The sequence below is a fragment of the Beta vulgaris genome, chromosome 7 (genome assembly GCF_026745355.1).
Source record: "Beta vulgaris subsp. vulgaris cultivar EL10 chromosome 7, EL10.2, whole genome shotgun sequence".
NCBI lineage: Eukaryota > Viridiplantae > Streptophyta > Magnoliopsida > Caryophyllales > Amaranthaceae > Beta > Beta vulgaris.
The window spans coordinates 38827622-38855476 of NC_079208.1; the positions used below are offsets into that span (position 1 = coordinate 38827622).

General features: G+C 35.4%; 1 protein-coding gene across 2 annotated transcripts; it reads left to right on the plus strand.

The window, feature by feature from the left end:
* The first annotated feature begins 1577 nt into the window (after positions 1–1577).
* LOC104899334 (uncharacterized) lies at positions 1578–21438 on the plus strand. 2 transcript variants are annotated; one of them, XM_010686506.4, is made up of 13 exons: positions 1579–2023; positions 2106–2174; positions 2296–2397; positions 3454–3522; positions 5363–5515; positions 8807–8836; positions 9219–9325; positions 9506–9577; positions 11126–11177; positions 11713–12305; positions 18284–18502; positions 19336–19456; positions 21187–21438. In XM_010686506.4, the coding sequence occupies exons 1-13, from the start codon at positions 1715–1717 to the stop codon at positions 21256–21258; spliced, it is 1968 nt and encodes a 655-aa protein (XP_010684808.2). In that variant the 5' UTR covers positions 1579–1714; the 3' UTR covers positions 21259–21438. The 2 variants fall into 2 exon arrangements, with proteins under 2 accessions (XP_048503694.1, XP_010684808.2); XM_048647737.2 differs by lacking the exon at positions 3454–3522 and having other exon boundaries at positions 1578–2023.
* Positions 21439–27855: the final 6417 nt, after the last annotated feature.

Consider the following 27855-nt stretch of genomic DNA (forward strand, 5'->3'; position numbering starts at 1 on the left):
GGAACAAGACGGAAGTAGAACAAAATTAATATAAAAATTCAAAATTAAGTACAAAGGAACAAGAAGGAAGTAGAACAAGCAATTGGTTTCGAAGGTCCAGGAAGTAGAACAAAATTAATATAAAAATTCAAAATTAAGTACAAAGGAACAAGACAGAAGTAGAACAAAATTAATATAAAAATTCATAATTAAGTACAAAGGAACAAGACAGAAGTAGAACAAAACTAATACTTCCTCCGTTTTTTATTAGATGTTACACTTTTCAAATAACGGACTCCTAGGTAATTTTTGGAGAGGAGAGAGATAGAGAGAGTGGAAAACAAAAGGGCCCATGTGAACATGTGATAGGAGAGAGATAGAGAGAAGTTATTACCCAAAATAAAAGTGTAACATCTAATGTGAAACTTCCTAAAATAGAAAGTGTAACATCTAAAAAAAACGGAGGAAGTATAAAATTCAAAATTAAGTACAAAGGAACAAGACAGAAGTAGAACAAGCCCCGTTCAGTTAGCTTCAAAAGAAGTAAAAAATTTCAAAAGGCAAGAAATATATAACAGTTCAAAATTAATATAAAAATTCAAAATTAAGTACAAAGGAACAAGACGGAAGTAGAACAAAATTAATATAAAAATTCAAAATTAAGTACAAAGGAACAAGAAGGAAGTAGAACAAGCAATTGGTTTCGAAGTCCAGAGAAGTAGAACAAAACTAATATAAAAATTCAAAATTAAGTACAAAGGAACAAGACAGAAGTAGAACAAAATAATATAAAATTCAAAATTAAAGACAAAAGAACAAGACGAAGGTAGAAACAAAACTTAATATAAAAATTCAAAATTAAGTACAAAGGAACAAGACAAAAGTAGAACAAGCAATTGGTTTCGAAGGTCCAGAAACAAAGTAGAACAAAATTAATATAAAAATTCAAAATTAAGTACAAAGGAACAAGACAAAAGTAGAACAAGCAATTGGTTTCGAAGGTCCAGAAACAAAAATAAAGTCCAAAGTTGTAAGCCCCGTTCAGTTAGCTTCAGTAGAAGCCAAGTGAATAACTGTGATTATCGGCCAATTAATACTTCCGCAGGAAATTAAGGCTCCACACATGTCTCAGCCCGTTTCCCACAAGTGAGAAACTGAATTTCCTGAGCATCAAGTACACTCGTAAATTAATATAAAAATTCAAAATTAAGTACAAAGGAACAAGACAAAAGTAGAACAATCAATTGGTTTCGAAGGTCCAGAAACAAAAATAAAGTCCAAAGTTGTAAGCCCCGTTCAGTTAGCTTCAGTAGAAGCCAAGTGAATAACTGTGATTATCGGCCAATTAATACTTCCGCAGGAAATTAAGGCTCCACACATGTCTCAGCCCGTTTCCCACAAGTGAGAAACTGAATTTCCTGAGCATCAAGTACACTCGTTGCCGAGCCCACATCTCTGTGGAAAGCGGCCCGGGGACTTTCCAGGGCCTAGACCCGCTTTAAGCAAGCCCATGGCCCATTCACTCCAACCTTGGAACGGGAATTAACATCAAATCACTCAACTTCTAAATATATACGTAGAAGTCACTATTAAAACTACTGATGTGGGAGAATTTTCTCTGAGTATCATTTCTCAAGGCTACTAAAACCTATACTTAAATAAAACCTGTAAAACCCTGAAACCCCCCAAAAACAAGATACCACCATTTTTCCTGAGCTTCTGAATTCCGCCGAAAATGGACTTCGATGAATTGGATGATCCTTTTCAAGCCCCGTCAAAAACGTCGCGTTTTGCGCCAAAATCCTCCAAGTTTCAGCCGAAGTCGAAGAATCCGGCTCCGAAATCCGAGCCGCCGGTGGTGGTTAAAAAGGAGGATGATTCCATTTCTCTCTCCTCCGCGAAAATGGATGTTAAAGAGGAGGAGGAGAGAGAAAATCCGGAGACGTCGAATGTTTGTGACGATGTTATGGAGGTTGATGTTGATGAAGATATTGTGGTTGCTGTGTATGATGTTTATTTCACTCCTTGTGATCCTTCTACTCAGGTCAGTTAACAAAGAATCACTAATTATTCGTTGAATTCAATTCAATTTTGAGAATGTGATGATTATTATGTGTTTCTTGAAGTTGTATGTCATACAATATCCGTTGAGACAGTCGTGGCGGCCTTACGGGTTGGATCAACGATGTACCGAGGTATAGACTGATGTTGTTACTCTTACTACTAATAATTGCAGGTTCTTTTTGCTTTTATGTGGATGAGAAAAAAAAAAGAAAAAGAAAAAGAAAATGATGTTAGCATCGTTTTGGTGAATAGGTGAGGATGAAACCGAAGAGTGGAGAGGTGGAAGTGGATTTGTCGCTCGATACAGAATCTGATAATTACAATCCTGCTGCTGCTAATAAGATTACGAAAGTGGTTAGTGCTTTAAGTATTGTGAAATTGTGCCATTTTGATTGGTGTTAAGATGTTAAGTAAAATGCTGTGAGTAATTGGATGCAATTGGAGGAGTTTAGTGCAAATTTTCGAATTCCTGAGCTAACATATGATCAAATATGTGAATGGACTTGGCCAGTTAAACTTAAAAATTAACGGAGATTAATCATAGTTATGTCAGGTTTTGTACTTTCGTTAGCGTTGCTTGGTTTTCTATACTTATAACACTCCAGTCTTGAGGGTGAGGTGCAAAATTCTTAGTGCTAATAGGACCAATTATTGTGCACTTAATTGGTTCTGATTTCCCTTGCAATGGCTAGCACAAGTTGACGTGGATCTAACATGGATATCTTGACCTGGAAAGAATAAGGCAACGAATCATTTTGTAAAATTAATGAGCAAGCAAATAAAAGAATGCTCATGCATATTGCTGTGAGGGTTGGGAAATGCAGATAACCATATATGCCTTACTCGAAGCAGATGTATACTAGTACTTCCTCCATTCTTTTATAATCACTACCTTTCCATTTTAATAACATATCTCTCTCACATATCTACTTTTCATGATTTTGGCTATAGGGGACCACTTGTCTCTACCTTTTTATTGCCTTAATAATAAAAGTACAGAAGTACACATTATCCTTTAAGGTCATGCACATAGATTAAGATCTTGTCTATTGACTATTGGTTATCAAACTGCTTAGTTGGCATTTCAGATTGAAGATGTTATAGAGAGAGCATGCAATAAGATTAGCAATTAGACGTTTAGTTAAGTGGATAGATGATATGCTATTCTTTGCTTTTCAGCTCCTTCAGACTGAAGATGTTATAGAGGGAGCATGCAATAAGATTAGCAATTAGAAATTTAGTTAAGTGTATATATTAGGGCAAGTTGTAATAATATCTTCTGTCTATGTCAAAGGCATTGTTGATGTGGGTGCTAATCTTCCAGAGTTTAGTTATATGTCAAAAGCCTACACTTAGTAATAAGTGGAAAAGTTTCTGATATCTTACCTCAATATCTCTGTCATTCTCCAGACTTTGTCGTCTCCGTGCAGGGTGCCTCCAGTGGCTCAATATGCTGTTGGGCTGTTGTCTGGTAAGAAGGTATGCGTGCATTCTATTCAATTCATGTTCCCATTTTCTTCAATCCCCACGACAAAAGAGTAACTGATAAATTAGCTAAAAGACTATCAATATACATTTTTGTCTACAATGTGCTCTGGCTTATGTTACTCAGACTTGGAGACTCGTACTGGATACGGGTATGTGTCCAAGTGTCCGACTCGACTATTTTATAGAAGGTTCTGTATATGTGGCCCAAAGTGAAGTGTCGAAGTGCCCATACCCTTGCCCGAGTGGCGAGGATCCCATATGGGTACTTTAGATACTATCTTTTGTCACCTTAAGAAAAAAATGATGCATGTGTCTCTGAAATTGTTGATTATGTTTACGTCGTTAAGATTTGCCAACTTCAAGCTTGAGGCTTGCATATATCGTTATTGTAGAAGATGTTTATTATCTTGTTGATTATATTGAGGATTTCTGTTTGATACAATTGATCACTTGTGAAAAATGCGGTTACAATTTATTTGAAAGTGATCCCAATGTTCCTAAAGGCTACTGATTTTTCACCTCTTGTTATGCATAGCTTTTTCTCAGTTTCAGTAGTTAAGTATCTGTTATGTAGCTGTGGACTACAACAAACTTGGCTTATATCATGCTATTTTAAGATGAAAGTATGTTCAGTCTCTGTAGCCTGCAGGCTTTGAGCCTTGGACATTGATCAAAATGCCTGTGAGATAATAGATGTGGTATAAGTATCTCAATATAGCTTAAAACATGGCGAGAATGAGTGAGCAGTTGCCAGTTAGAATACAAATGTTTGTAGCTATAGGGTCAAATGGACGGTCTATTTTTAAGTGAATAGGATGATACGAAAAGATCAATCACATTGAAGAGGATGTGGTACCACTGGTTCATATCTGGCTCATTTTCGTGTAATTGGTTGTCATCTTGTTGATTGTATATATCTGATTTAATGTTTTCTCTAGATATTACAAATTCTTTCCTCCATCCCAATCGGCTGCGTTCTGCATTTGACTTTATGTTCAGAGCTTTGTTAGTTTATCAAAACGAAATATTTGAATTTATGATGTAAACATGCTCTCGGTAGATTATCTGAACAAATCCTTTTATTATAATGTCTATGTGTTTTACATAAAAGTGGTGATCAATAATAAATTAATAATAGTAAAATTTAGGGAGCTTTGGTTATGAAAGTGCTATGAACTCAGGCAAAACAAGCAATAGATCACAGAATAAGAACTTGATAGATTGTTGTATTGATAAGCATAGGAAGTTGATCAATTACAACCCCCAGTGCTCTCGAGAGAATCGTGGAACTATCCCAAATTAGTGTTTCTCTCTCCATACTTTACTGAATACCTTATTTCTCCTTTCCTTCTTATATTTAAACTACTTAGCTAGTTTTGTTGCTGCTCCACTACTAACAAACTCTCACAGAGAATATTCAGCTAGTTTTCACCATTATTTACAATTATAACATCATAAAACTGACTCTTAGACAATTTACTTAACTACCCTTGGGACTCTTCTGGAACAATTAAACAATATAGGAGGGTTCGGATGATTCTTTGCAGACTTTGCAGAAAGCTAAATATGACTTATCATCATGAGACAAAGGGAGTTGTCTAATCGTGTAGTCATGTTGCTGTTTGAAATGGCGACTCTTAGACAATTTACTTAACTACCCTTGGACTTTGGAACAATTAAAAAATATAGGAGGGTTAGGATGATTCCTTGCAGAAAGCTAAATATGACTTATCATTATGAGACAAAGGGAGTTTCCTAATCGTGTAGTTGTGTTGCTGTTTAAAATGGTGATTGAATTTAACTGCACGCCCTTTGTCTTTTAATCTTGCAGCTATATGTCAACCCCATTCACGATGCTGTGCAGCTACGGCCTTCAATGGAATTTTTGGATTCTGGTGGGTCCAATAAGAAACTAAATCCAAATACTACTATTAAAGAAGAAGGACCCAATAATGATGCTCTTGCTGGGCCATCGAGGAAGCAGGTGCGATTATCATATCTTTAAATATCTGGTCACGTATGGCTATCATGTTCTTGAGGCCTTCTTAAGGCATACGGGTCCTGCTCTATTTTGCATTAATTGACTTCGGAACATATATATGTTTTTACATATAAATTTTATCTGGTTTTGTACTATTCCTTTCTTTGGTTGTGCAATTTCAGATAGCGAATATAGTGATATGGGGTGGTTATATCTGATTTCCTTTCATCTATATATATAGATTCGTTCATCAAAGTGTTGGATTTAATTGTAATGAAGCATCACTGATAAGTTTTATGGAGTTCGGTTGTTGAGGAAGCTAGTCCTTGGCACTGCTTTATTTTTCAACTAGGTGGTGATGAGGTTAGGCATGAGGGTATTGCTTAAGGAGGTCTTTAGAAAATACTGGTTGAAGTGAGTTAGAAAATTTTGGCCAAGTTATGGACTCTAAAGAGTTTTCTGTTAATTTTAGCGGTTTTTTCACCAAATACCTCTAATAAAAAAACTTAGGGTTAATTAGGTTGATTTAGGGCTAATTAGGTTGACTTAGGGCTAATTAGGTTGACTTAGGGCGAACTTGTAAATAAACGCTAACGGTGGACTAACGCCAGTCAACAAAAGGGTATTTTGTGTCATTTTTTTAAAAGTTAGGGGTATATGGTGAATTCGGAAAAAAGTTGGGGTATATGGTGAATTCGGAAAAAAGTTGGGGTATCTGGTGAATAAATTTTTTTGTCAGGGGTTTTAACTTGCAGCTCTAGGGCCACTCTCCTCTTTGTATTCATCTCTTGTTCCCCTCTGTGCTTCTCCTTTTTCTCTCTTCCTCTCTTTCTACGCAAAATTTGTGAAGTTTTTGAGTTGATTTGAAGTTTTCTAATAATCATGCTCTTACTGTGATATCTCTTATAGTTTTTTTTTTTTTTTTTTTTTTTTTTGTGATAGCATAGTTGTCTCAAATTTAATAATACTCCAATTCAAATGAAGAACAATTAGATAAAAGCATAAGGTACATGGATGTTATCTGAAAGCATGTGTTGAGCTCTTTTTATTCGTATAAAGATTATTATATTTTGAAGTATCTCGCAATAGTTATACTTAATTCTAATATTTTTAATATCTCAGGTTGTTTTCTAAAAACAAACTCTCATATTCGCTTATCCTAAACATTCTATATCTACCAGTCTTTTCCTCAAGTATGCTCAAAATAGTGTTAATTTTTTTGCTTATAGTTGAGTTTATAATAAAAACAGTAAAATATTAATATGAATGTTTTACATTCAAAAATAATCTCTATAAAATTTTCTTTCTAAAAATATAACAGATAGCTATACTAAAAGTAAAGGTAGTGAAATTTTTGAAACCTTTTTGTTTTCTTTAACAAACATTTCTAAAATCAATCATATCTTTACAGATTTACTAAAAATAATAAAATATTAATACGGAAGTTGTACATTCAAAAATAATCTATATAATTTATTTTCCTAATAATATAACAGATAGGTCTATAGTTGCAAGAAAGGTAGTGATATTTGTGAAACTTTTTTGTTTTCTTTAACAAATATTTCTAAAATCAATTACTACTATATCTTAAAAGATATAAGATCAATCATATATCCTTCTATCCTGAGATAATTGCCCGATATATTATTTTGGCCGGTCCTTAAAAATTATTCTGATTCATAGAGACACAAATACCTGTAGATCTGTTTTAGATGGAATTCGCTACAGTTTCTGATGCTTTTAGTGAAGAACTTGTATCATGGATTTTGTCATTTTATCCTTGATATCCATCTGCTACATAGACCTTTCTGAATCAAATCTATTATGGTTGAAATTACAGGAACTCGGAAAATTTTTGTGAATCCTTGAGTCTTGTAATATGTAGATGCAAGCTGGAAATTTACGGTGTTATTTCTTGATGACTACCATTAGCAGTTAGCATACAACTACTCTCTTTCATATGACAATTGTAGATTAAGAGTTTTGGTAGTACTGTAGTCTTTTGCTTGAAGCACTATTTTATATAAAAAATTATCTTCTTTAAAGTCAATATTGTTGAAGTAGCTGATTCGGAGACCAGTTGGAGCCCTTTGTTTGATGTCTTCTGTTGCTTTGCTGACCAATTATGCTATAAGTTATGTTTTATTGTTCATGCCATAAGCTTTTTGATTTTGTTAGCTTCTACGTGCTACTATGCCGATGTTGTGTTCGAAGAGGAGCAATGGATTCTTCCCTTTCTCATGGAATCTTCTTGTGTGTTAAAGTTCTCTTGTCTCTCTTTGCTCTCATGTCTGAAGAGGCCCAGTCTTGATCTGCATGATTGTCGTACAATTGGTTTTGCTAGTTTTCGGAGATCTTCTTGTCCTTGTCTGATGCAGAATTTACCTTTTTGTACACTTTATGAAAACAAAAATCAATTAGACATGGAAAGTGTTACATAAGATGTAAGCTTGTGTGGACTGAACTTTCAGAGAGAGTATTGGTAGATTTTACCTAAATAATCTACTTGAAGAGAGACATTGAGTACTCTTGAGGAGAGAGAGTGAGTGAGTTTTTGAGAGGAAAGAGAAACAGAATTGAATTCATACCTAGTGAATTTAACCAAAATAAGTCAAATTACCGAAAATTCGATGAACAATCTTGTTGAATTTGTGAAAAAATTAGTTTAATATGAGTTTAAAGCTTCAATGGAGTTTATTTGAGGAGAGAGATTGTGTATTCGTGAGGAGATACACACACACACACACACACACACACACACTCACTGTGATAAAGCAGATAAACTTTTAGCAATAAGGAGTGGGATCTTGGATTACTGCTATTGACCATCAAAAACTTGCAAAATTAAGCAACTAATCCAAAAGATTGAAATCTGTGCTGTAATTTGATCAGAGTAATCCATCAAATTCCCAGTGAATTATTATGCATTTGCGAAGATTTCGGTGGATGGAGTGTTTGCAGCACAATGAACAAGTAGCAGGGGCATGATTCTAGTCATAACTTTATGTATTTCGGGTTGGATTTCCAAGTCCCGTGAGCATGGGGAAGCATCGAATCATCAAACATCATATTGGAGACATTTATTGACTTTAGAAGGTTCTTAATTTTGTTACAGAGTCTGGTAGAACTTATTTTTGTCTCTTTTGGCTTGTGTATCATACATACTGCTACTATAAACTTTGAATAGTGTTCACATTTCACAATCCAAAGAAATATGTTGTCAAGCAAGTATCCGTTAATTATGTTTATATAATTGTTCTGAGTCTTATTTTTGGGGGCTGTCCTGTTGTGCAGAACAAGCAAATGGATCCAGAAGCAGTGGAGGTAAGAAAAACTATTTTGCTTTATCTTGGTTCAGATCTTCGTCTTATCCTCATCTAGAGACCAATAATTTTGACTCATATATTGATATATTAATTCATCGATTTTGTGGGACTTCTTAGCATGCTTTAATGTCTTCTGAGTGTTTGAAATTGATTGTAACTTCTAAAATATAAGAATTTTCTATGGGAGGAGAACAATTCCTTGCTGGTAGATATTGCTTGTGTCCTTTCTTAGCATTGGATCATTCATGTTCCTGTTTGTCGCTTGATATATTTATTGTCATAGCTTAACATTTGTTTTTATGCATGATAATCTGCTCATTACTTTGGGACATGGGTATTGTTCCTCTTTTCTTAAAACTTAATTCTGCCTGATTCTCCAGTCATGGATTTCCCTGAAGTATCACAGCTCAGCAACTGAACTCTCAGAAAGATATTTGAAGAAGATGTTGACAGAACAGAAAGATCCAATACCGTTTTTGATGAATCCGTATGTCTTCTGCTTCCCATCATTGGTCATAAGTGTCTAAAATGTGAGCCTAATATGGAAAAGATGAACGCAGAAAAAATGCTCCATCTTAAGATCCATAATTACAGCCAATTGCAGGATGTATATAAATGTGTGTTCTTTTGAGTTTTTGAATATGGCTCATAATTAATTTGTATCTAGGTGTGAGTACCTGGACTCTTTGTGTCCTACATCAGTAATTAACAAAACAAAGTCAACAGGACCAACCAAAAGGTATAGCTACTTAAACCTTTGCCTTCTTTTTGTATATCGGTGATTGGTGTCTTGCTGATGTATAATTCTCTGATCCTCTGTAATTTTAAATCTTCCTGTGGTCTGAGATTTCTGCCTGTTGTTTAGTGTTATCTACTCTCAATTTTATTTTATTTTTTTTGCTTTTGTGCTTTGTTATGGAGAATAATTCTAAAATCCTAGAATATACTTGTTTCTATTTTTATATTGATAATTATTTTATTTTTATTTATCTAATTGAATACAAAAAGGTGTTAGTGTAGTTCAGTGAAGTGTCTTTGCTCGTAGAATTTTGCCTGGGTAATTTGAGAATGAGCTTGTTACTGTTGGTATACATGGGTTATTGCTATAAAATAATCTCATTGACTCCTTTAATCATTCATGCCACATGGCCACATTTCTCCCAAGAATAACTATTTTTTTTTGGCCCATTTGTTGTGCAGCCTATACATAGGAGAAATGAAAAAATCAAAAGTGATTTATATTTGTCTTTGTGGTATTAATGAGGGAAATTTACGGTCGGAGGTTTGAGCCATGAGTTTGTGTAGCTTAAGTTTCCTGTGATTAAAATATAAATAGTGTGTTGTTTTTAATATGTACATATGAAAGATAAGGGGAGATTGTGAAAAAAAGGAAAACGAAATAGAAACAGAAGAAGAGAAAGTGTAGGAATCAATACACATGTCCATAGTGGTTTCTGCATTTAAGTGATAGGTGTAGCTTAATCAAACTTTCTAGTTACTATTCTCCACCAGACCAAATTATATGTATTTTCTATGTGTCTCAGTTGCTTTCTGGCCCATCTGCTGTAACTGCTGAGTGCTTCATATTTTAAGTATGTAGAGAGGGAAACAGATGGTGGATTTAAGTCACTGCAATTTTTTCTATCCTGCCTATGCTAGTTACCCTGGCATTTACATGTGTAATGCAAGCTTTGTTCTTGCTTTTTCTAATTGAATCCCTAATCCTTAGTTAAATTCCCCCTTCATCTTTTTCCGTCCCCAATTTCCCTTTTGGGATGTTTCCAAAAAGGTGCACCATACTAAAAATGGCCATGTGTCCACCCTTTTACCCTCACATTCATTCTATTTGGTCCCCCCCACCCCCCTTTTTGTCTTCATCAACTTCACCCAACCAAAAATAAAAAAAAGTAACCATCAATGGGGCAAACACGTACGGAATTTATAAGGTCATATGAACATCAACTGCCTTGGTCTATGCAACGAGTTTAGCCTATTGACTTGATATCATGCTCCCTTTGTTCGTAAATAATCTTTGGTAGTTTATGAGTTACAATACCAAACAACCCCCCCCCCCTTCCCAGAACATAGGGTTAGGGAGTGGATAAAATGTAAAAGAAAGAAAAGAAGAGAAAGGAAAAGAGAAGAAAAGAGAGAGAGACATAAGGGGGAGAAAAGGCTACTTCTTTGATGGCCTATGTTTGTGTTGGCCATTAATGCCATACTATGTGTTTGATTAATTTGCTTTATTATCTTATCTGATTCCTGCTAAGCAATTTGGTTGATGTAGGGCTTTGCTTTCCCTGCCACTGGAGGAACGAATAAAGACATCGCTTATCGAGGTTTGTTCTGAAAACATTCTTACAAAATTATGTTTCTTTAAAGAAAACTGCATGGCTAGTAAAATGAAATTCTGGATTTTTGCTCTCTGTTTGTGCGTGTCAATTCTTTTAGAAATTTCAAAGATATGACTTGAGGAGAAGAAGATTTTAATTGTTGAAGGATTGATCTGGCAAATTGTGCTATGAATTTTCCCTTGCTACTCCATTCAATTATAAATGTTTGCACACAGATTAAAGAGCTGTTTGGTAGTTTTTATTTTGGTGGTAGCTGTTCCGTAGTATTGTGATGATATTTGAAAGAGACAAGTAAGGTTGCATTGACAATTTAAATGGCGAGTAGTAGAAAATTTTATGATGTGCACATATAGTACGGAAAGGAGTAGTTTGTACTCTGTACCTTTACCTGAACAATGATGACTTCTTTTTTTGTTTTCTGGGGCAGAATGTCTGATTAGGTTGTTGTATGTTTCTATTCAATGAAATATTTTTTGGAGTGACTCTATTTCTGTTGAGCTTTGAACTTCAACAATTTCAGGGACCTTCTATTCAACGATTTAGTGCCATTAAACATATTGCACCCGATGATTCTGCTGAAGATGTTCTTGATGTCCTTCAAAAACATGCTCTCTTAATTCAAGGACTCTGGGTGCCGAAGCCTGGCATCCGACATCCACAGGCACAAGGAGCTGAATGTCTAGCAAGAGATTATGCTCTTCTTTTGTTCAGCCAGAGTCCACTCATCAAAGATTCAGAATTAGATGTTCTGGGATCTCAGAAATCTACTGGAAAAACAGTACTTCGAGAAATAGCAATTGAGAGACCATTTTGTAAAGATTGGAAGTTCAAGGAGCCCACAGATGTGTCATTTATGAAACTTTATCCAGATGTTGTTGAGCAACAAAAAATTTTATGGCAAGCTCAAGAGCAACGCTTATCACAACTTTTCTCAAAGCGTAAATCTGGACCGGGTTCAAAAGGTTCTATGAGGCCTGGACCATCTCCGCATTCGAATGAAGGTGCCATAAGAGCTAATGTAACACGGAGTAAGAGCACATCGATGTCAAAAGAAACTAAGGAAGCCCTGCCTAAGCTTTTGACAAAGCTTTTCCAAACTCACAAAGTTTGCAGGTATGAACTACTTATAATTGTGACTATATATATTCTTGTGTTTTTATGTATATAAAATTGGAAATTCTGTGCTGTAGAGCATGAAAAGTATAATCTATCGGAAGTTCAGAACTTCCAGAATAGCATTATGCCAAACCTGGATCTGCCAAGGAACTTTTCATATTTTCTGCTTTGATTGAGTTACTCAGATATTGTTTGAAATTCTTTGTGCAAGTTCAAGCATCGTACTTTGGCTAGCATTTTCTGACCTATAGGATCATTTTTCATCCCTTTGTGGAGCAGCTGTAGTAAAAATCCCACATTCATTGATTCCTTAATCCTTTATCTTGTGAACTGATATCATCTCGTTTTATCGTATGGGCCCACATGGAATAACGAGCCCCATTCTTTTGTGATCTCATTAGCTGTGTCCATTCTTACTTACATCACATCACATCACATCACATCCATAGTCACTTGATACAGGAGTAGATGATGTTCAATTACTTACCCTTGGACTCAAAGTTCCTCACTTGGAGTTAGAAAGTATTCATGGCTTGTTCCTTCTTGGTTTTATACTACAAAAGTGGTAGGATGCATGGTTACTGACTTGGACAACAAGCATAAAGGGGCGTGTAATTCATGCTTTAGTTTGGGTTCAATTAGGACTCTTCATTTCCTAGTTATAGTTAGATTTGGCTTACAAGTTTTTACTATTACACTTGGAGTAGGTTTTTCTTTTAACCACTCTAGGCCTCTTCGTTTTTATCTTAATTGTTTTAGTATTTATCTGTTGTTAGTTAGACTTGGGGACTTGTCCTATGCATAATCGGAGTTTTATTTTCGAGTATTTTGTAGTATATTTTTTACATAGTGAAATATAATTGATTTTGATAATTTCGAGTACTTTTGCTCTCAACAATCTTAAACAACATTAGTCCAAGGTCGGCTAACAAATCGTCATAGGAACTCGTCACCATAACCAATGAAACAAGAAAAGGGTGGGAAGTTAAAAAGAATAAACAAGGAAGAGGGAGAAAGTGAAATTAATAAAAGTTAAAAAAGAATCAACAAGAAAGAAGGAGAAAGTGAAATTAATAAAAGTAAAAAAGAATAAACAAAGGAAGAGGGAGAAAGGGAAATTGATAAAAGTAATACAAGAAGAAAAAAATTAAATAAAAATAACATAAGGGGTAAGAAAAATAAGAAAAGTTAAAATGAAAAGTGAAAAATATAAGGATACGTAAATACAATAGATACAATTGAAATATCATATAGAAGAATGCAAGAAAAGACGGAAAGAGAAGAAACAACTTTGTAGGGAAAACAAATGAAAAGGTCAGAGATAACCTTAAGAAAGGGAATATGTAAAGAATGTTCAATGCAAAAGGCTTGCAAAACGCAAGAAATAAACTTAGAGGGTCAAAAGGAAAGATATGTAAAGTCTTGTCAAGTCATAACGTATATTCTCTCCCTCCACTGTGCCCTATCCAATGTCATATTTTCCTGAATCGCAAGTAGTCTCATATTATTCTCAATCACCTTCATCCAAGTTTTCTTAGGTCTTTCGCTACCCGTTACGACCCTATCACTTTGCCACCCTTCCAGCCTTCTAACCGGGGCATCACTTGGTCTCGGTCTTACATATCCAAACTATCTTAGACGATTCTCCATCATCTTAAACCCAATCAGTGTAACCCCTACTTTCTTCCTAAAAATCTCATTCCTCAATCGGTGCTTTCTTGTATGCCCACACATCCAACGTAACATATGCATGTCTGCCACTTTCATCTTATGCACGTGACAATGTTTCAGTGCCTAGCATTCCGTGCTGTACAACAATGTCAGTCTAATTATCGTGCTGTGCTGTAGAATTTTCCCTTCAATCTTTGGGGCACGCCTGGATCACATAGGAACCCCGTGGCACTCTTCAATCTGAAAGTGGGTGATTAAATTCTTTAAGCCTTCAAACCCTAAGTTTAAATCCTTAGTGATTAAATTCTGTATAGGACCTTAAACTAACCTTATCCTTTGACTATCCATCCATAACCACAAAATCCTTTCCATGAGTCCATCATATACTCGTGTTTTCTGCAATCTATTTGATTTTATATCATCACTTAAGCTGGCATATTGTATGATGGATAACACCTCCCTTTTTGTTGTTAAATTGCTGGAGAAAGCTTTTAAGCAAACTAGATTGATTGTTAAAAATGCAAGAGCCGATTAGGAAAATTTCTATTTGCTATCCCAATGAGAGAAAGAACCTTACTTAACAAGTGTCTATTATCTTTCAACTTTGTAAAAAGATTGTTCTATGTTTATTTTGTGCCATGAAGATTTCTATTTGGCTATCCCAACTAGAGAAAGAGCTTTGTGAGGCTTTCTCCTTAGTCTCTCTTTCTTCCCCTCATGTTTCCATCTTTCGGCCTCCTTCTACTGTTTCAATTTTTCCTCGGTCTATAATTTAAGGCATCAGTGCCTTCAGAATTTACTCCATTTCGTAATGACTGTTATAATCTGTTGATATAAGTTCTCCTATTAATTTCCTATTTAAAAGTGCTTCCTTCGTTCATCAGTGTTTTTTACACTTTACACTTTCCTCTTTCTTTTGTCTAAAAAAATCACGCTTCTTTTTTGAGTTGAAGACTGCTCTATCTCTCCACCCTAAATTATTTTCACCTCAATCTACGTCCACGTTTGTTATATTACCTCTACTACCATTCTCAATCTTTGTGCCACCCCTAGTGTGAATAAAATTAAATAGAAAAGGAGCTTTTATTTTATTACTTTGAGATTATTTGATGGTAGGATATGTAGAGTTCTTGGCTCAATTATGGTCATTCTACTAGGATAGTTGATAGGACATTGCTCTTTAAGTGTGTTTGAGGACAACTGACCTTTTATATTTCATAGTTCATTCTCTAATAACGGCTCTCTTTTCTAAAGAAAGAAGTGTGCAGTCTGTGCCGTTGAAGTTGAGTGATAGATGCAGTAATAATGCTACTTGCATTCTGATCCATTGAAGTTCTATTTATGCTATTTCTAAGGCCTAAGCCCTTATGCAGGGTTGCCTCAGCTTTGACAGGATCCCTGACTTTGATAAGCGTTGTTTGATACTCAACTTATGCAACACTTCAGGGCAATAAGATGCCTGAACCTGATATTTTAGTGGTAGAGAAAGTTTCTATGTTTATGTTCCACGCCAATGTTTTATAGTTCTCTTGTCTTGTTGGTAGTTTATCTACTCCCTCTGAGTCAAAAATAAAGTCAAGTTTTTACATGTTTAAGATTGGTTGACTTATGCCTTTTCAAGGAGTTGTGCTGCCAGTGATACCTTGCAATCTACAAATTGTTTCAATATAATTCAAACTTTTGTATCATATATTCATTTCAACCACTTTTTCTCGAAGAAGTGTAAACTGTAAAGTGAGACTGGAGTTTTCTTTTGGTTAAAGAAAAATCTATATGTGACAGTAAATAGAGAGTACAGAGAGAGGATAAACTTGTCCTCAGAAGAAACTTGTGTGTCCTGATCTGTTCTAACCAACACCACAGAGTTGCCATAAAAGCACTATGCACAATATTCTCTTTTGCCCTTCAAAGCACACAACAACCTGTGATAGCTGCAAAATGGTACGAGAGAAAACCCAAGACTTTCCATGCACAGAAAAAAGCCTCCAAAAGTCCAAATATTAATTGCCTTCTCACAACAATGAAAGACGTGCCAGCAAGACTCTCCATTGGCATGACACAGCATGCACGATTTTGTTAAAGTAATCGGCCCTACTCCCTGGTTTCCTCCCTTGGAGCTCATCATTAGTGTTAAGCGTTAATTTTACACAATGCCAAAGTCCACACAAAAGCTCTCGAATTAAGAGGAAGACCTTGCGCCTAGTCTTCCAAATAAATCTGTGAGCCAGGAAAGTGTGTACCTTGAAGGTAAAGATAAGTAAACCAGAATGGACTTGCAAGAAAAGCTTTCCAAAGAATCACCCACTCTTCTCGAATTGTCTCCCTCCAATAATTGAGGAGACAATTACTCGAAAATTAAGGTGAGCTCAGCTATCGCCCTGTCATGAAGGTGCTTCCCTAGCTGAAGATCCCAAATATTGATAGTATGGAAAGGTAATACTGTAGTTGGGTGGACCAATTACATAAATCGAGGGGAGAAGATACGATGGTTGCTAGCATCCTCCCAAAACCTAATGCATTGGCCATTCTGGACAAGGAGAAGACATAATACACTTGAGAAATTAATTTCCACGAGCAAGCATATGTGCATCCTTCCTACTCTAGGGTAACCCATATTTGTTGTGGCTGACATAATGCCACAACGACTAGGGTCCAAGAGGGAAATGAGACTACCATTTCTCCACCATATCAACATTTTTCAAAAACAACAACCAAACCTACTTCCGCTCCATGCCGGCAAACCAAGTCCACTTCACCAGATGGTCCCTTCTTTTACCACTATCCTTTCACCACAATTCATTGATAAATGAGATAATAAGAGAGGAATTAGTAGACAAACATAATAATTGCAGCGAGTTAATGCTTGCTCTTAAAGTAAAGTAGATCTATCAAAGTTGAATTTTCTTAGAATTTTCTTAGAATTATTGGTCCTTGAAGGACTCCGAATGCGAGTTGCCTCTAAGAGGCAAACCCAATTAACTACACACCATTTGTTGATCTCACACCCACTAGGACAACAAACTCTGCCACTAATTTCAAGTGGTAGATTAGTTAATATCTGGTAGGCCACATTTTAATGGTTAATCTTTAACCCTAATCAGTGTCATAGAATCTTTTGGGTACCCATGCGAATTGCAAATTGGTTCGGGCATTTCAACTCGCCTTTTGGCAATTCGTGATTCGCGTATATAGGTGGCTCCTCCCTATATTCAAAGCTCCACAAGTGAATCCCGTTCACGAATTCGTTCCGCAATCCTGAGCAATATGTGAATTATGTGACACCGACTCTAATATCATCTCAATGTTTTATGAGATTGTAAGCAGTTTCATAGAAAAATCAAGATCCAGCACTAAAAACAAAATGGGGTAATTCATTAATCCTAAGTGGGATATGTGGACTTGCTCTCTTCCCACTTTAAAACCCTTAATTATCCCTTTCGACACACCACTCTCTAACATTTGCGGAGAGCATCAAAAGAAACGGAAACATAGGATCCCGTTGCTCTGAACCTTGCGATGAATAAAACCACACACCGAATAATAAGCATGAGACTAGCAAACATAGGTTCAACGTTTCCACCATTCTCCTAACTTGTCCTCTCCAAAAAGAAATCAAACCCCAAATAACTCCATAATATGACCCATTTCCCTTTGTCATAAGGCTTTTTAAAATACAATTTGAAATCCACTCTTGTACATCTCTTCAATTAGCCTTACTTCACCACCTAGTTAGCCAAAAGAGCTGTATCCAAAACTTGTCTTCCTTACAGAAGCAAAGTCGAATTGGGACATGTTGTAAAAGGCTAAAAGGCACATTCTCTAATCCTTGATTAGCTAACGCCTTTGCATGAATTCTGTAGGCACAAAAGGAAGATTTGGCGAATTAGAGGAGGTGGACTCGCTATCTAGAAAGAGAGCATACTTCTAATACTATATGTAATGTCATTTCGCATACTGAGACCCGCAAGTTTCTTTTGTTATTTGGTAAAACATTTTCGGTACCTTATCCATAGAATGCTTAGCTAGGCCCCAAAAGCAACAGTAATTGTGCTGGGAGTAGTTTACTACTTATGATTACTATTACAATTTGCTCCCGGGAAAAAAGGGTGAATGTTTATATTGAGATGGTTGTATGGCTGAAGTTAATTGTAAATTGAAAGCACTGCATCATATTCTGATGGTATCCCTCCTGTGCATAGTTGTACTCCCTATTTAAAAGAAAATTTATTGGATGCTGTGTCACCATATCCTATGAATTGCTATCATCAAAATAGATACATAAGAGATCTATATTATATTGACAGCTTTCAAACAATTTGCCAAGGCCTAAGGGACATGGCTGTTTCTATGTCTGCCCTCCCAAAGGCAGATCCCAGAGCTGCTGCTGCTGCTGTGTCTGCAGCCAGGGGCGTTGATGCCCCTCAGGAAGAGCTTCAGGCTGCTATATGTGAAGTCGCAGTTAATGTCCATGGTGTCTATGTATTGAAGTCGTCTTCAGAGCATCCAGAATATGATCCATTAAGGTTTTTTTCCCCTTATCTTCTCACTGGTTATATTTTCAATATAAAGTAACGAATCATAATTATAACGTGCTCTTATGACACAAAATTTCAATCATGAGATGTTAAATCTATATCATCGGTGATATTCTATGTTCACTGAACTTGTAGGCATATCTTTCATATTCCTTGGAGAAAAGGAATTTGAAATGACTTGTCGCTCGATAGAATAGAAAAAAAGGAAAATTTCACAAGAAGGGGCCTAACTTTTACCCATTTTCTTTTGTAAGTCCCAACTATGGATTATTCCCTGTAGGTCCCAAGTTAATGATCTTATGATTTCCATATGTCCTGGGTTACTTATAACTGGTTTAGAAAGTAAGATTTTTGAAGTCACAATTGTTGATTAGTTTTCCTTTGGTTCCTTGCAAGAAAAGTTACACAGAGAAGGAACAATTGAAATGGAGAGAAGACGATGGATGGGAGGAGAAAAGGAGTAAGGTAAAGACTAGGGGGGAGGAATGTGGCATTTTATACTGTAGAAAGGAATATGTTTTCCACAATTTACAAACCAAAGAAAGTAAAATCACTAAACTACTTTTCCTGGATCATGTTTCCTCCGAAGACGCTCCTGTAAATTTGTCCTTTTGGTTTAGTGCTCACTGAATCCTCCTTTTTTACCAAATTGGTAATCGGATAGCATTTAGCAAGCATAAAATTGGTTGTTACCTTAAAAGGAGGCTTCGTTTCATTCTTTTCTCCGGTCTTTCTGAAACAATAAGGCATCATCTTCTTGTTTGTTTTTTTTGCTCTTTTTATCTCTGAAGGGGTTTAAACTTCTCTCAATTCCCTTGCAGAAATTTAGTAATTGAACATTTTCTTGGAAGCGGACCTAATGGAAAGCTTAAAAAAGGTGAATTCATTGAAGCTGCCAAGATTAGACTTCAAAAGGAGCCAACTAATAGTGAATTTCAAAAGGTCAGTGCAATTTCATTCTGCGCTTGAGTTCAGATTCTGTTTTTCTCTGCGTTCATGCTGCATATAGAAATTCATGATAATAATTGTTTCTTATAGGATTTTGCTCTAGTTTGGCAAAGATATCTAACGGATGAAGCGTTGTAATTAGAAAAAAAAATTGACGAATTACAATCTGCACTATAATTTGTGAACCGAAGATTTGCCCTCAGCTACATTAAACATACTTGTACTATATGCCCTCGCTGATGGCACAATATTCTAGGAAAGCTTCACTGGGAAAAAATTCAAAGTTCTTAAACAAAACAAAATTTATACAGAAAAGAAAAACTAAAAGAACCCCAAAAGCGAAGTCTTTTATTGAAGACAGAATTATCTGCTTCTGTTTTGATGAATTCCTGCAGAAGTTTCGCAGAATACTGCATCACAGGTGAGGGTTGTATGTGCAAAGTTAGGATGCCAAGTATTAACATTTTGAATTAGATCATATTTTACAGACCATAGATGATTCTTATTTCTATATGGTCATTTTCCTTGGCAATTTTTGACTTCAACACCTTAATAAAATCAAGTTTCTCAAAATAACCACCTTATATTCACTAGAAAGTACTCCCTCCGCCGCATAGTATAGTGCTTATACTCCTTTTGGGTGTCCTAAAATGTTGTGCCTAATTTATTAATATAAACATATTTGGACTAAATTATCCTCAATTTTAACCCATTAATACCCTTAACTTTCTTTCAAAATGTGTGCCCCTATTTATTGTTCACACCATTCCGAAAGATTTATATTGCTTTTTTGTTTCTTTTAAGGAAAAAGAAAATAAAGTAGTTCCAAGACTAAAGTACCAAAAGAGTTATCCGTTAAATATTTTTTATGGAGAATCCGATTACTTTCTCCATTCTCCTTAATTTTCGTGAAAAAGAAGTAAGCACTATATTATGGGGCAGATAGAAGTAAGAAGTATAACCCTTATTTAAGAACGATTTCTTGGACGAAATCTATTAATTGGTATGTATTTAAAGAGATTTAGGTCATATACGGTAGTAATTTTGAAAAATGAACTCATAAGGTGGTTATTTTGAAAATTATGATTTTGAAAGGTGGTAAAAATCAAAAAATTCCTTTTCATTATAACTAAGATCTAAATTCTAAACAATAATCTTCGAGAACCAACTATTAGACCTTACATTAGAGGTCATTTTTGTGCTCGTCTTTGTTGATATTTGCTACAACTGAAGACATTTTGATGAAGCAGATTATGATGTTGTAATCAGACGTTGATGGTCTGAAACTGATGATTGAGTTTTAGTGATTGTTTGACACATTAGAATAAAGTAGATTTGTGATGTGTTTTGTGTCTGTTATTTCATGTAGATGGCAACCCAAAACAAAATATTGACTCATGCAGTCGACCCTAGTGTTGCTTAAATAGTTTGTTGATAGCAAACATATGTAATGTATATTGGTGGTCGTAGCATCTAATGCTAGATGTTAAGTTATTGGGATAAATTTGTGATAATATATTTAGATGTTAAGCTAGGGAATATTACTACCATGATCTTTTATAGCATATGAGATTGTATGCGACATACAAGGATTCCGGCAGGTGGGACTTGACATATTACATAACTTTGTCTAGTTCCAATAATTCATATTATGCCTTGAATCTGAAATAGGAAAATCGTACTCAAACCAAAGACACTAACTTGCAGTGTTTTGTTTCTGTTAGGTCATCGCGGAATTTTGCATATCGAAAGGCGGGGCTTGGGTGCTAAAAAGTGGTGATGGAGTCCCAAAATGATCTTATTGAAGTTTACTGCTAACTGTGAAGTATGCGATACAGCTGTAAATACAAACTGCTAACCTTTTTTTGTATTTGTTCTTGAAACACGTCTAATTAGTAAGGAATGCAAAGAATTTTAACTAAATGTTATTTTGTTTTTGAATAATAAAGAGGTAAATTGGATCGATTTTTAGAGAATGATGTGTCGTATGGGGTGGTGGTTTTAAAAAATTTGAAAGGTTGACACGAGTGCGGCTATTATTTTTGATGAAGCATGTTACTATCAAAAAGGCAAGAGAAAAGGACATCAAAATATCACTTGAACACTTGACCTCAAAGCCACCTTTAATGGTTGACTCCGTCCATCACGGCAGTAAATTGTTTTAAATCCAAATGACCTGGTGCATGCCCAAGGTTGAAGGCTAAGTCCATCCTTGGACGTCACTAAGACACTTGCTATATTTAGTGGCGGAGGCAGTAAGTAATCAGGGATAGCAGTTTCAACTTCTAATTTTGAAAAAAACATACTTGTTTTTTCTAATTTTTGAAAATTTCTTAATTATTTTAAAAAATAAGTTGTAGAATTTAAATCTAAGCCTAAAAAAACTAAACTTAACTAAACAAGATATAGAAGAGTTATAAGTTCAAAACAAAACAAAGCTAAAAGAAATTCAGATGTTAGAGTCAAAATATGAATGCCATACACACATGTAAAATTCATGTATGTACACTTTATTATTTGTGGAAATTTTACCACCCCTAATATAGGTTAGTAGGTTAAATAGTAGATGAATTGTATTATAAATACCTATATACTCAATTAGCAATGGATAAGCACAATAGCAATTCAATAAATTTTTTTTTTGATAAAATCCTTTTGCTTCTATATTTTATAACACGTTATAAGCACGAGCTTGTTACAAAATAAACTAAAGGTATCTTTAAATTTTTTGCATCCATTCTATCTGAAGTTTTAATTTTTTTTCAAGCTTAATGATTTACTTTTCGACCATGGATCAACAAAGTAACATGTTCAACATTGTTTTACACAATGTCTTTTTCATAATGTACCTTTCACTACCAATCCAGCGAAGGGGGCTGTAAATCAATACCGATGCAATAACCTATAAGACAGTACAAATGCCCATAGTGGCGAAAATCCACAAATTCCTGTTTCTAGTGCCAATAATTATGCTTCAGTCCAGCCAACTAAAAACCAACCCCCCCCCCCCAAACAATAAAAGAAATAGGGATGAACAAGAATGAAGTGGTAGCAAACGTCATCATGCCACTAGTCCATATATATATTTTTGATAATAATGTGACCTTCATAGAGGCCAATGATATTTTATTTTACGTTATTTTTTTTGCTCTTATACCATATATATGGACAAGTTAAACTTTTGAACGTGTCGTCTATATGGACGACCTAGTGAATTGATAAAATTAGTATAGTTATATGTGCAATAATGTTATATATATGCATAACACAAGTATTCACAACACTATTATACAATATTGTCTCTTATCTTCTTTTTTTTACCGCATTTGTAGTTACATATATTCTACGGGTTTCTCACCAAATAACCCCGAATTTTCAGTTTATTCACGAGATACCATTGCACTTTTCAAAATACACAGGGTAATCCTAAGTTTCATAACAATACATCCAAATACCCTTAATGACTAACAACGATTAACTCTGTTAACCACTATTAATCATTAACCCTTATTTGTTATTTTCAACTCTAATTAACCACTAATTGTAACCTTAATCCTAACACCTACCCATAACCCTAACCCTAAACCCATAACCCTAGCCCTAACCACCTGTACACCACCCCTTCAACCACCCCCAACAACCCCCACCCCCCACCCCCGTCGATTTCCACAACCATCCCCCCCACCCCATCGACTTTCGCAGCCCTCCGCCCAGCCCGCCAATTTTCGCAACCCATAGTAGGTGGCTGAACCGATTTCCGCAGCCCACAGCAGGTGGTTACGTTTTAAAATAGAATCGTTTTCCGCAGCGTGAGTAGAGGAGATAGAGAAGAAAGCAGCGTCAGTCAACCGCTTAGGGTCGGGGGGAGGGGAGCGAATTCGAAGGGAATGAGGGAAATCGAGTGGGTTGCAAGGGGGTGGGGGAGGGGCTGCGGGGGTGGGGGAGGAGGGGTGGGGGTGCTAGGGTTGGGGAGCAGGGGGGCAGGGGTGGTGGGAGAATGGGTTAAGGTTAGAGTTTGGGGTTAGATGTAGGAGTTACTATGAAAGTTATGATTAGGGATTAATTAGGGTTCAAAGCAAAAAATTACGATTAGTGTCTAACGGCGGTTAACACCGTTAGTCATTAAGAGCATTTGGGTGTATTATTGTGAAAATGAGGGGTACTCCGTGTATTTTCAAAAGTGCGAGGGTACCTCGTCAATAAACCGAAAATACGGGGGTATTTGGTGAAAGAAACGTATATTATATCACCATTTAATAGTAGACCAATTTATTACCAACAAATTGCTCTAATTTACCTTTGCAAATTGAGAGTTTTTAAAATTTTATTACATTATATATTTTTAATTGTAAATGAACCGTACTGTTAGGGATGACCTTCTAATAAGAGGCTTTTAGTGTCGTTAATACACCAAAAATTACTTTTCAAGCAATATTTATAACACCTAACAAGCAATTACTAAGAATATAGTAAGACAAGACAAGGATCGATCCACAAGGAAATAGGAATTAATCAAAGTCTAGCAAGTTTAAATTATAGCTAATTGATGAGTATTTGGGGGTTTTAGAAAGATTTTGTGACATTAATGAGTAAGATCAAACAAACCTGCAAATATATATGAGATGAAAATATCAATGAGAAAACACTAGAGTTAAGGCTACTAGTATGAATCAAAATGGACAACAATCATTAATGCAGTTGTGGTTCGAAGGCGACAATTATGCAAGGTTTATTTTCCCTCTAAAATACTCAAGTCCTCTCTCGAATGGTCTTCAAGAATAATCGCTTAATCAATCAACTAAGTCCTCTCTCGAATGGTCTTTAGTCAATTGGTTAAGAGATCCAATAAGTATGAAAAACCCCTAATAAAAAGATCCCCTCAATTTCTACCCAATGTCTTGGCCTAGAAATTAAATTGATTCATGGGGATGGTAAAAGAGTTCAAAGTTCGATTAAGAATATCTGTAATCTAAATACCAAAGTATAAATGTGATCGATATCTATCCTAAGGACTCAAAACACCAAGATCGAATGCAAAATCACCATTAGATGACCACAATTACATTAACATTCAATGACAATCTTAATTCATACTTTCACCCTAATCATATATAGGAGACTACTCAGTAATCATAGAATCTAAACACAAAAATATGAAATTTATAACTAATCTAGGGCTAAACATGATTAACAGATAATGTAATAAAAATAAGCAGTTATGAAATTAAACTATATTACTCTAAGATCTATAACTATTGAGGAATAGAAAATAACAATAACAAGGATGAATAAAACTGAAAACTTGCAAATTTAGAAAATCAAAGTACCTTGTAGATGTAGAATCCAACAACTTTAATCTAAAAATAAGAAGTTCAAGACAAAACTATGAGTTTTTCTCACTAGCAGGAACCCTAAGAAACTATCTAATAATCTAGAATAAATCATAGCTCAAATAATAAAACATAACATTGTTTTAATATGCATGAAGCCTTACAAGATTTTTCGGGAAAGAAATAGTACGCGGGGAACCATAGAGAGTGATGCGGGCGCACCCACCAAACTGATCACAATTTGAAACTATCACTAGTTATTAGGCCCGGGCTATGCCCCGGGTAAGAAAATTTTCATTTATTAATATTGTACTTTGATATGATAGCACTAAATACAACTTGGTCTGATGGTTAAAACTTTAGTACATGAACTTTAGGTCACGAGTTCAAAACCTATATTATGCAATTTCTAATTTTTTTTATTGTACATGGATTACATAAACTAAAACTCCCTAGGGAGAGCGCCACGTGGCACCGTTCCTGGTTTATGCACACCTTTTGATATATTACTAGTTATTAGGCCCGGGCTACGCCCCGGGTAAGGAAAATTTTCAATTTATTAATATTGTACTTTAAGATGATAACACTAAATGTTATCTAGTCTAGTGGTTAAGACTTTAATTTGTGTTGTTGAGGTTGCGGGATCAAACCCTATACTATGCAATTTCTAACTTTTTTTATTGTTGTGAATGACATGGAGTATAACTCCCTTAGGGAGAGCGCCACATGGCACCGTTTCTGGTTTATGCACGCCTTTTAATATATTAGTATAGATTATAGATTCGAAAGGTGCAGGCGCACCTTAATTTGTGAGGGTGCGAGTGCACCTCCTTGCCCTGTGTGGGTGCGAGTGCACCTCCTTGCCCTGTGTGGGCGCACCAGAGACACTAATATTAAGGAAACCAAAACTGCCGGATGGTGCAGGAGCACCATAGGAACTGGCATGGGTGCACCACTGTCCAAAACTTCTCTTTTCTTCTCTTTTTGTGTGGGTAAGCTGATCATATGGTGCGTACGTTGAGTCAGAGAGTCCTTACCCCAAGCCATTTTCTTTCCTTTCCCATCGAGTTTATGTCACTGTAGGACTTAATCTATTATAGCCTTTCCATTTTCATTTCATTTTTTCTTTCCATTTTCATTAGCCTTCCAATCATTTTATTTATGCTTCTAATTCAATGAAGAAACTTAAATCACCTAATGAACTTGACTAATAATAATAATGAATAAATAAATAAATAAAAAGAGATCTGAAATTAAAAATAGGAAGAAAAATGAAAAAAAAGGACATACTTTGGATTAAGAGTTATTCCCCTCTTCCCTCCATCATGCATAAACCATCATCTCCATTAGCCAAATAATCCATATAAAATCAAAGCTCCATAAATAACCTTCAAACCTTGCAATACCATAAACCAATAACTTGTGCGCAAGCATTACTATATATATAAAAATAAATTCCAAGAAAAAAAAGTGAAAAGGATCAAAGTGCGAAAAAAATGAGAAAACCAAAAGCTAAAAAACGCACAAAGCAAAAAGAAAATATTCAAAAATAAAAAGCCAAAGACAAAACAAAAGTCAAGCAAGTGGGCTTGCACACAAGTTCTACCCCTCATTCATTTTCCTTCAATCTATTAAACCTTAACCATATAGTCCAAATCCATGATCCTCCATTAGCCCAACCAATTAAACCTTCATCTAAACCTCAAGCTTTAAACACTTTAACCTTTCATCAACACTAACTCCTTCTTCAAGGTATGTCCAAGTCCGCTAGGTTGAAAACCCGAAAGGGTGGCCGAGGCAAAAGTTAGGGCACAAAATAAATTAATGATAAAAAAGAACTTAGATTTAGAACTACGAATGGTCTGATTCCGCAAAGATACGCAGGAATCCTCATCTCGAGGCCCAACCACTTCAATAAAAACAAATTGCTCATGGTCTAATGATTAAACTTTCTAGAGTTCAGGTGCATATTCTTTCTAGATCCCGACATAGACTCGATTCTGAACCTAGCCTCGTTAAAGCCTTTTTTTCTCCTACATTCATTTGAATCACAAAATTTAAACCTTTTTATTTTTTAATCCAAACTCTCCTTTTCCCCGAAGGACTCTCAGACAATTCTATGGTTTATGGCGATATTTAAATTTGCCTATGTCAACTTCCCACAGACGAATCCCCAGCAATAACTTTCAATGTTCAAGACAGATCAACTATATTACAACATCAGATCAAGGACACGACCAATTCAATGCAAGCTCACCCAAAGCGGGGGCTTCCTATGTGTGGTGGTTCCTCCAATTTAAATCAAACTCCCGAAGAGATGTAATTCGCGGACCTCATTTACGCACCCCGATTATTTACCAAACACAATTTTCAAAATTCATTCTATCTATTTATGATCATTCTATCATTCTACACATCTTCTAGCCTTGCATTGCATACATTATAGTTTTCATAACCCTGATCTTGCATGACGTGTCATCCCTTAGTTTTGCACAACCTTAATCCTTGCATAGCGTCTCATGCATCCTTAGAGAGTTTATGTTTGCATTATTGCATCATTATGTGCTTTATCTAAGTTGTTTGCACCTATTGCTAACATCTTCTTCTAGCAGGTAATCAGATTGCTCGTAGTTATCGTCCTGCATACTCGTCTTTTGACACTGGAGTGGAGTTAGACACTTATTACGCTATCTCCGAGGAACACAGTGTAGACACATAATCGTGTTTTCCCATTTAAAGATTCGATGATGAAACATAGAGTTGGTCATCTGCGGGCTTGGGCGGGTTACGAGTCGTGCCTAACCTTAATTTTTTGTCCAACGGGCCTAACATATCTAGTTCAATCCCTTTATGCGAGATTAACTACTTGTCCATGATCCGTCCTAATAATTAATACTTTTATATTTCCAAATAACTCTAGTTAATTTCCTTTTATAGATTAAAGCATAATTTTGGCTAAAATAGAAAGAAATTGATAATCACAACGTAAGATAAAGAAAAAGTTAAAAATTTCATAATAAAAATGTTAGAGGACAAAAATTATTAACACATTAAGTTATGAAG